This window comes from Mastacembelus armatus, chromosome 10, assembly GCF_900324485.2.
Source record: "Mastacembelus armatus chromosome 10, fMasArm1.2, whole genome shotgun sequence".
Lineage (NCBI taxonomy): Eukaryota > Metazoa > Chordata > Actinopteri > Synbranchiformes > Mastacembelidae > Mastacembelus > Mastacembelus armatus.
In genome coordinates, this window is record NC_046642.1 from 7,593,275 (window position 1) to 7,602,936 (window position 9,662).

The 9,662-nt window shown below is 37.6% G+C and overlaps 1 protein-coding gene across 1 annotated transcript; it reads left to right on the plus strand.

Annotated features, from left to right (window-relative positions):
• The first annotated feature begins 4,102 nt into the window (after positions 1-4,102).
• Positions 4,103-6,614, plus strand: LOC113144829 (nuclear factor 7, ovary-like). Its single transcript, XM_026331074.1, has 2 exons — positions 4,103-4,202; positions 4,356-6,614. The coding sequence occupies exon 2, from the start codon at positions 4,358-4,360 to the stop codon at positions 5,981-5,983; it is 1,626 nt and encodes a 541-aa protein (XP_026186859.1). The 5' UTR covers positions 4,103-4,202; positions 4,356-4,357; the 3' UTR covers positions 5,984-6,614.
• The last annotated feature ends 3,048 nt before the right edge of the window (positions 6,615-9,662 follow it).

The window sequence follows — 9,662 nt, forward strand, 5'->3', positions numbered from 1 at the left end:
CTCCATTAATCTATAAATGCACAGACATATGCACAAATTCTTGCATGTTAGCTTAGATATGTTTCAGTTATAGAGCAGATTTTACTGCTCTATCCCATCAATTATTTTATTATCAATCTTCTGTATTTAACCATTTTACATTTTTTTATTCATTAAAATCACAGAAAATAATGAACAAATGCCCATTACAACTTTTCAGAAAGGAAGTTGTCAAAATTCAAATGTTGCTCTGACGAAAGTCTAAAACCAAAAGAGATTCAGTATCCAATCACAGAAAACAAACAAATATTTGACAAGCTGGGACCAAAACAATAAATGGTTTATTCAAATTGTATTGAACTAAAGGATTATTGAACTACTGTAATTGTTTTGGCTATAGAGCTCATGCATAATATATGAGAAACCATAGACATTTAACTTTAACTTTAACTCATTCAATGTACAAATGTACATGAAGAAAATTCGTAGCAATATGTCTTTGCATATTGTCAGGAGCAGGTTCCTGTGGCAAACAGGCAAAAAGGCAAACAGGCTCTAACCACTTCCTATCTTTCTCCCCACACTTTAGACAGACACCTGTACACTTTACCCTCTGAGAAAGGCCAAATTACAGGGGAAAGGGGAAAGTGGCAGCAGCATGGTGAAAGGACGAGGAAAGAGCAAAAGGAGTGCAGGACCTTGTTAAAAGCCCCTCTGTGACAGCCAAGAAAAGGCTGCAGCTCCATGTTAGTTTGGAAATGGATGATTGAGTACTAGCTCACTACTGTATAACTGCTGCTGGAAGAGTATGTGAGTTAACAAGCAATGAGAATAATAATAAAAATAAATAACAATTAATAGTACATTTAAGAAACGAAAACTGCTAGTATCTATTTTAACCACTAAATGCATCCATCCATCCATTATCTATACCCGTTTATTTCTTAACCAGGGTCACGGGGATCTGCTGGAGCCTATCCCAGCTCTCTTTGGGTGGAAGCCAGGGGTACACCCTGGACAGGTCACCAGTTAATCACTAAGTATTAAACCTTTTTTCCTAAATAACTAAAATGCTATAAAATGCAAAACAAAAATGAAAATATTCTATAGATACAGAGTGCATGGGGACGTTTTATGCTATTTTGATTATTTGGCTATTTGGCTTTTGGAATTTTTACTTTTTTGGTAGTTGACAGTTAGAGATAGAAAAGAAACACAGCCAGACAGAGAGGTATGAAAACGTTCCCCAGTTGGCAATCAATCAGAAAATGCTATTTAACACTGCAGCAAACACTCTTTAGGAAGGTACTTTGCAAAAGAGTGTCTAGTGTATCTTTTACAGCACCACCAATTAAAATGTGTTGTTTTAATATAAAAGTCAATCGTAATAATTGCAACCTGATTTAATGCGGCACAGTTTCAGGAGTCTTGCACACCATCAGAAAAAAAATGCAATTTTGTAGTAGTTTCTGGATAAAATGGTAAATAAATACTAAAGTCACAGAAGCCAACGTTCGCTATATGTACAGTATGTAGAATGCAATTTCCTCCTGCAAAGTGTTCTACTATTTAACCACACTGAGGATGCAAACAAGTTGTAACTTTCTCTCTCTCTAGAAACTGCAGATTTACAGGAGTGTTTGACCTCTGTAACATCACAAATATTTTACGTCATTGAGTCTTCAATCATTCAGTCCTTCAATTCTTCAGTCACAGACACTGAGTCTGGCAAATAGCACCAATGAATAATTCAACAGTTGAAGCGTCCTATCTGAGATAGTAACTCCTCTGGTGTTTGGATGCCATCTCATATAATGATGTGAATCCAACAGCTTCTCAACTTCTTGTGTCCCACTTTTTTCTATTCCTTTTCATATGACTTTATAAAGCCTAAAAAAGCTTCCTCCACACTTGGGTTACTACACGTAAAATGTAGAGTATAAAATCATTTTAATGGATTGAATGGCATACCTCAAACAAGATGTACTTTGAATTGACTTACAATTCAGATTCACTGTTTCTACTTTGTCAGGCAATTCTAATGAAAATGTATAATATAATGTTGTATCTTCACTCCCTCTTTCTGATCCTTAAAGTACTTCCTTTAGAAAGAGCTGAAAAAAAGCTTTTAATCTATGAAAAACTGTCAAAGATGGAGTCGTCCTTGCAATCTTTTGACCATTTCAAAGTCATCCTACTGTACCAAGGATAGAAATCTAAAGCTGAAAGTCAGGGGACTAAAAACACTGAAGGGAGAGGACTCTCATTTGGCTTCAGTTTTCCTATGGCTGCCATGTTCCGCAGGCTGACGGATGAAGGGAGAGACTCAGCTCATTACTAATTATTTATCTTCCCCATGGAACCATTGCATGTGGGGGTTGGAAATCATGCAACCCTCTGTTCTGACCAAGCAGTAAACACAGTAGAGCGAGGAAGGTGACAGAGTCTCTTGTAGAGCGAATGTGCCTTGGATACAGCCCACAGACAAAATCTGGCAGGTTAAAGTTCTCTCTTTGCAAAGTTGCGTGGGATTCTTCTACTCTCTTAGATCAAGTGTAACTGTATTATTTAGTGTATGATGAGTTATTGAAATGTTTATTGTTGCCAATCAGAACTGTTTAGAAGAATGAAAAATTATTACAAATTTATTTCAGACCCACAATCCTAACCTAACATTAGGCTGCAAAACTGTCATGGTTCCATTTTTTCCTAGTGCCTCCTCTGCCTCAGAGTGACATGTTAACCAGTGACAGATTTGTTGTTGTGGTACTGTTACTACGAGGCAATTCAAGCAAAAAGCCTTACATTATCTTTATGCACGATTTTTATCTATCCAAAATAGTCATGATTTATCTGTTCAGCATGGCTCACTATTTACTGAAGAGGCCAATGAACTCTAGTACTCTTCAACGCTCCTCACTTCAGTACAAGGCATGGCCTGTTACACTAATATACTGAACTTTGAATATTACTAGACTATATGTCTACTACATGCCAGTGTATATTTAAAGAGTAGCTGTAATCATTCCACCTGTCTGTAATGGCCAGGTAGTAATAGCATTGATGGCTTATCCATCTATTTATCCATACAGTCAACTATCTATTTTGTGCTTGTTTTAGTAGAATTTGTCGTGGCAGTTGCATGCCACAAAAACACTTCATGTGACTGCCAGGATGTGGATACAAAAGAGATTTGGCCTAGGATTCAAGTAAGGCTGAATCAGCAGCCTTTTTGTACAGGACAAAAATGCAGATTTTGCTCTGTATCTCTTGCAGCAGAGTTTCTTTACAAAGGCATTGCTTCGCAGACAGGTATCATGATGTAGACTGATTACATTGTTTAATAAGAATAAACATATAATGTTGTGTTATTGATGGTGATGTACTAATTACACAGTTTAGCCTATGAGTATATTGTAAGGACCAGGACTTACACTCACTTTACAACTGAGCAGGCACACTGCAGGAGGCATTCAATTCTAGCAAGGGAGGTCTGTGTCCTCTAGCACTTTGAGTTCCTCTAATCTCTTATTTATGTATTCAAGGTGAGAGGAGAGGGGAGCTGCTACAAGTGAGAGCTCAATGGGTGAGGGAACAGGAATGAAGGAGCGACATAGTGATAAGAAAAAAATGGAAGGAGAAAAGCCCTGATGTCCTCTCATCCTTCAATGAACCTATCAGTGTCTCCTGTAGAGGAGAATAAAGGCTCAGGTCCTGGAGCTCCACACAGACAAGGATCAAAGAGAATCTCCATCGTATTTTATGATAGCCAATGCATTGAGCTGAGGCTGGAATAAGATGTAACTCCAGAGCTCTGGAGAAAGGTGGTCTGTCATTTCTACATGAAAATATCACAACTACCACCACCACCACTACTACTACTACTACTACTACAAGTACTAATAATAATAATAATAATACATATTATTAATACACATTTAAAATAAATCACTGCTGAAACAGCTGTATACAAGCCTTTGACACCAAGCATTTTAGGTCTCTCCCTAAGCAAGACAGAAACTGCTCTAAAAATAGCTCTAAACCTGGGCCACTAGTGAATTGAGCATGTAATGGGTTAACTTGCTCCACTGAGATAAGGAAATGGGAGGGGACTGACAGGCTGACTTCGTTGCTGCTGAAACAGAAACTAAAAGGAGAAGAGTGGCTTGTTTTTACTTTCTCTTACGTGCCCAAACGTTTTCTTTTAGTCTGAAAAACACCAGGTAAAGTTACATTTTCTCAGTTAAAGTCTGAGTTCTGTCTTTTATGTAAACTAGCGCATTTCAGTCATGTCAAACACAGACAATTATGAATCTAGATCTGTTTTATGCTGCTCTAACTTTGCTGCTTTGTTTATTTCTCCTGATATTCTTTAGAAATGGCTTCTGCCAGAAGTCTAATGCCTGAGGAGAATTTTCAGTGTTCCATCTGTCTGAATGTGTTCAACAAACCTACGTCGATTCCCTGTGGGCACAACTTTTGTCTTGACTGTATCACAGATTACTGGGACACTAAAATGAATTTGTTTGAATGTCCACTGTGTAAAGAGACGTTTTTAAGTAGACCAATGCTTCGTGTTAACACTGTCATTAACGAGATGGCAGAAAAGTTCAAAATAATTGGACATTCTACTTCGCCTGAACAAGCAGCAAATGGAAATGTGCTCTGTGATGTCTGCACAGGGGCAAAGCTCATGGCCCTAAAATCCTGCTTAGTGTGCTTAGTGACTTATTGTGAAACACATCTGGAGCCTCACCAGAGAATTTCGGCATTGAAGAAACACAAGCTGATCAACCCAGTCAAGGACCTGGAGAGCAGAATATGCAAAATGCACGATAAGCCTCTGGAGCTCTTTTGTAGGTTTGATCAAGAGTTTGCGTGTGAGACCTGCAAAGAGAGTGACCATAAAAGCCATGATATAGTGACTCTAGAGGAGGAGGCTCAAATAAGGAAAACCCAGCTGGGAATAGAGAAGAAAGGCACGGATCAGATGATTGAGGTACGTCAGCAGAAAATTCAAGAGATTCATAAATTGGTGGAGGCTAGCAGAAATAATGCAGCGCAGGCACTATCATACAGCATGCATGCCATGACTGTTATGGTGGACTACATTAAGAAAAGTCAAGCTGAGCTAACTGGGGTAATTGAGAAAAAGCTGAAAAAAACTGAAACAGCAGCAGAAGTCTTCATTAAAGAACTGGAGGGAGAAATTATGCAAATAAAGGAGAAAAACTTGCAGCTTAATCAGGTCTCACATGCCATCGATCCCTTCATATTCCTTGAGAGTTTCCTTTCACTTACCATCATTCCGCCCCAGGTTAAGGACTGGTCTGATGTGACTCTTAATAGTGACGAGTTTACAGCGCAGGGAGCCCTGGCCAAGCTGGAGACAACAGTCAGGGAAGAAATAAGTATGCTATGTGATCCCGACTTGATAAAGAAGCAGCAGCATGCTGTAGATGTGACTCTGGATCCTGACACAGCTAACCCCCTTCTCATTGTTTCTGAGGATGGGAAACAGGTCACTCATGGAGACAGAAAGCAGAATCTTCCACACAAACCACAGAGGTTTGATAATGTCCTTAATATTTTGGCAAAGGAAGGTTACTCCTCAGGAAAGTTTTACTATGAGGTCCAGGTTAAAGACAAAACAGAATGGGATTTAGGAGTTGCAAACCAGTCCATCAATCGGAAAGGGGATATACGGCTGAGCCCCAAGAATGGCTACTGGACCATCTGGTTGAGGAAAGGACATGAGCTCACAGCCAATACAGGCCCTGCCATCAACCTACATGTGAAGGAGATACCTCAAAAGGTTGGGGTGTTTGTTGATTATGAAGAAGGCCAAGTTTCCTTCTATAATGTGGATACCAGGGCTAAAATCTTCTCCTTCACAGGATGCAACTTCACTGAAAAGCTCTTTCCATTTTTCAGCCCATGCTATAATGACAAAGGCAAAAACTCGGCCCCATTGATCCTCACCCTTGTCAAAAACAACACTTGAGTTTTCTTTTTGTTTTCCTGGTTTGTGAAAGAAAAAGAGACAGGGAGAGATGTGACAACAGTAGAATATTGAAATGTTTTTATCAGTAAAACTCCAGTGTAGTGTGTCACTGTGTGTCACCTGTCACAGAGACAGCTGTAGATCTCCATGCACCTATCAGGACATTCGCTATCTGCATAAATATACACACACATCACCGTGGAACACTGATATAGGCCATATTATTATTTTCTCCATTTTCGCATGTGTTTTTTTTTCTTTCATTTTTGTTGGTGATGATGCCAGTCTATAGAGCATGTGTGTCATGTTATGTGTGCATGAATACCACATGGATCTAAAGAGATTTAGGAGACTGTAATACTAGAGCTGGTCAGACTGGATCACTGGGTGTTGAATTTAGAGGTGCCAGAGACACTGGGCAGGACAGGATGTCTAGCTTTGTGTCTCAGTCAATAAGTATGAAATTCCTTCTCTATGACTATGTATTTTTCCACATTGTGTAATTGTTGGAAATTGGACTGGAATTTATGTAATAAGTAATTTTTAGGAACCTGTGCTCCATACTTTTTACTGTTCAAGTGTCTTTTGGAAATGATTAGTAAAAATACTAAACAGTTAAATGAAAATTTAACTCCTGTGTGTATACAGTACTGCATGTGTGCTGCTGGATTGACTAATAAGCATTTAATGTTTGACTGAAACATACCAAAGTTAGTGATTTCTTTATCTGGACACACACTTGATAATCACTCACAACAATCTGAGAAATCCTGCTAGACTATGAACAGTGAATTACTTCAATATGCAATTAAAAGTATGTCTGTCAGAACATAAACACAAATTAGAGACTCTCTTGACAGCCCAAGATTCCCACAACATACACTTAGCAATTTTCTAGTCACCACTTGCAAAATAATCCTTTTCGTTTCTCCCTCTGTGATTTGAAAAATGAAAATAATGTTAATACTTCCTTTTGCAAATAAGGAAGGGAATGAGATTTTAATGATTTGACATGGATAATTACATGGCATGTCTCAAGTGATAACAGGGTATCTGCAAAGTGGAAACTGAAATATACAGGTACTGAATAAATAAGCTTGGGTTAACGTCATGAAATCACTGCTTTGTTTTACTGCTCTTACTATTGCAAAGCCATTACACAGCAAAACAGAGATTATAATCAGTAATAAACAACAGTGAAAACTGGGATCTCCCTGCATCTTCTAGCAATATGCAGCTGAATCAAGCACTTCCTAGAACAAAGACAGTAAACTTCCAAGGGACTTGCATACTGATTGATTTGCACTATTGCAGTACTGCTATATTGTGCAGTACTAACTCCCTCACTTAGAAAATAGCATTAGGGAGTATTTATTATGTCACCACATGTAAGTGATAATAAAGATTCAGTGTCTTGGTTAAGGCCATAACCATACTGTAGGTCAGGTTGCCCATGGTCAGTTCTTTTACTTAAAAGCAGTAATACTAACATGATAAAATACTATGTAACCAACACAATTAATTAATCTTACATACAAACAGCTACAGAAGTTATTATGCAATAGAACTGATCCTCTCTTTGATATTATTATACTATTGGATTATTATTAATTATAGATTACTGTGTAAACAGCCTTTTCACAGTAGTAGTATTTCCTACTCTATATGCTGTTTGGTAGTTTAAGATAAACAATGTAACACATTTTATGACTCAGTACCATGTTTTTTATTAAAAACTGAATATGCATAGTAACTGTTAACTGTATGTGCAATAACTATATAGGAGCAAAGAGTATATATATATATATATATATATATATATATATATATATATATATATATATTTGCCACTGAATTGTACTGGTGTATGAAGTAGCATAAAATTGTATGAGATACTCAAGTAACAGAGAAGTACCTTATTTAACTTGTATGAACACAGTACAGTGTTTGAGTGCACATATTTTAACACAAAGTGTCCACAAAACAATAAAAGCAGTAACCAATTTTTTTCTTAAAATGTATTCGAATCAGTTTAGGTGAACTTTACTCACAATACTTTCTTAATCTGGTTCTCACCAAGGTTAATGTGCCTCAGACAGATCCATGGCAGCATTTTCTGTTTGAAAAATATTTTTATACTTCACATCACTTCATTGAAAGTAGAGTTTGTTCCTCAAAATGCCTTGAAATAAGGAGCTGTGGTTTAAATATAGTAGCTTGACTGTATTTGAAATGTGCTGCTGTTTAATACTGTCATGGAAACAGTCTTATTATAAAAGGCTCCTGACAGTGTTCAACAAAAGACAGTTTTACCAGCCCAAGGGAACTATGCCAGACAATATTTTCAAATTAATAGCATAATCCTAGAGTGTGCCCTGTACTCCTCCTAGTGCTATAAGACAGGTGTTGATTTGGGAAGCAGTCATAATGTATGTAACTGGTACTGATCCAGTCAATGAGTGAAGTCATGCTCCTACAACAACCAGCAGCTTTTTTTCACTGCTCACTCTGTACACTTGCTTTGGTTTAACAACAACAGAAGCAGATAGAAGGTAATCCTGCACTGCTGTGAAATGCTGATACCAGTAGAAAAAGGATCAGTCAAGTAATTTGAACAGGTCCCTGAGGCAGTTGTTGTTTTGTATTGTTTAAAAAAGAGACACTTGTCAGGAGAAATGTGCAAAGTGTGAATAATGAAATGTGTAGTGTTTTACTTTACTTGGAGCCTGTATAAATGAACCAAGTTTAGAATTAAAATAATGATAATGTATTACAGTCACCAATGCAAATACACAAAGCTTTGTGTTACACTGTATATCATATCTTTATTAATTACTTTCCAGTTATTAAATACTGCAATGATATTCATTAGTAATGTTGGCATCAGTAATTGTAAATATTTTCGTACTTTATCTAAAGTATAATAAAAATTGGTGTTGCGTGGCGGGTGTTGAACAACTGTGTCTCCATTCAACTGTATACAATCCTATTACTGTACTTTTTAATACCTGCAGTCTCTTAATCAATAGCCATTAGCTTGGAATTTCTTAACCTTGAAATTGGACCACGACATATGCAGAAAGGATAACTTAAAATTAAGAAATATATTTTGTGATATACTCCTTAATATTTTTAGTCACACTAATGGTGTAGCTCAGGGGGTCACCAACCCTGGTCCTCGAGGTCTGCTGTCCTGCTTGTTTTCCAAATATCCCTGTCTACTGATTACCTGGATCAGGTGTGTTCAGCCAATCAGAAACTAGAAGGGCAGAGATAGCTGGAAAACCAGCAGGACAGTGGGCCTTGAGGACCAGGTTTGGTGACCCCTGGTCTAGCTTACCACTTCAGACTGAAATAGCTCCTCATATAACTAAAGTATTGGATGGATTGCCGAGAAATTATGTACAGACATTCATGATTCCCAGAGGATGATGCCCATTGGCCAGCTGATCCCCTGTTTTTCCATATGGTGCCACCAACATGTCAAAGTTTCACTTATCCAGTGGAATATCTTAGATGGATTGACACAGACCTTTCCACAATTATCAGTGATTCCAGTTTTATCCAGATATTTCTCCTGATATGTCCTCTACAGACAGTTCATTGTTCTGGGTAATTATATTGGCTTCATACATTGAAATAATCAAGTATGCTACTCTGTCTACTTGATGAGCTTGTA

What these genes read in the sequence shown, in the direction of transcription:
- LOC113144829 (XM_026331074.1), top strand. Translation starts at nt 4,358, where the DNA reads ATGGCTTCTGCCAGAAGTCTAATGCCTGAGGAGAATTTTCAGTGTTCC.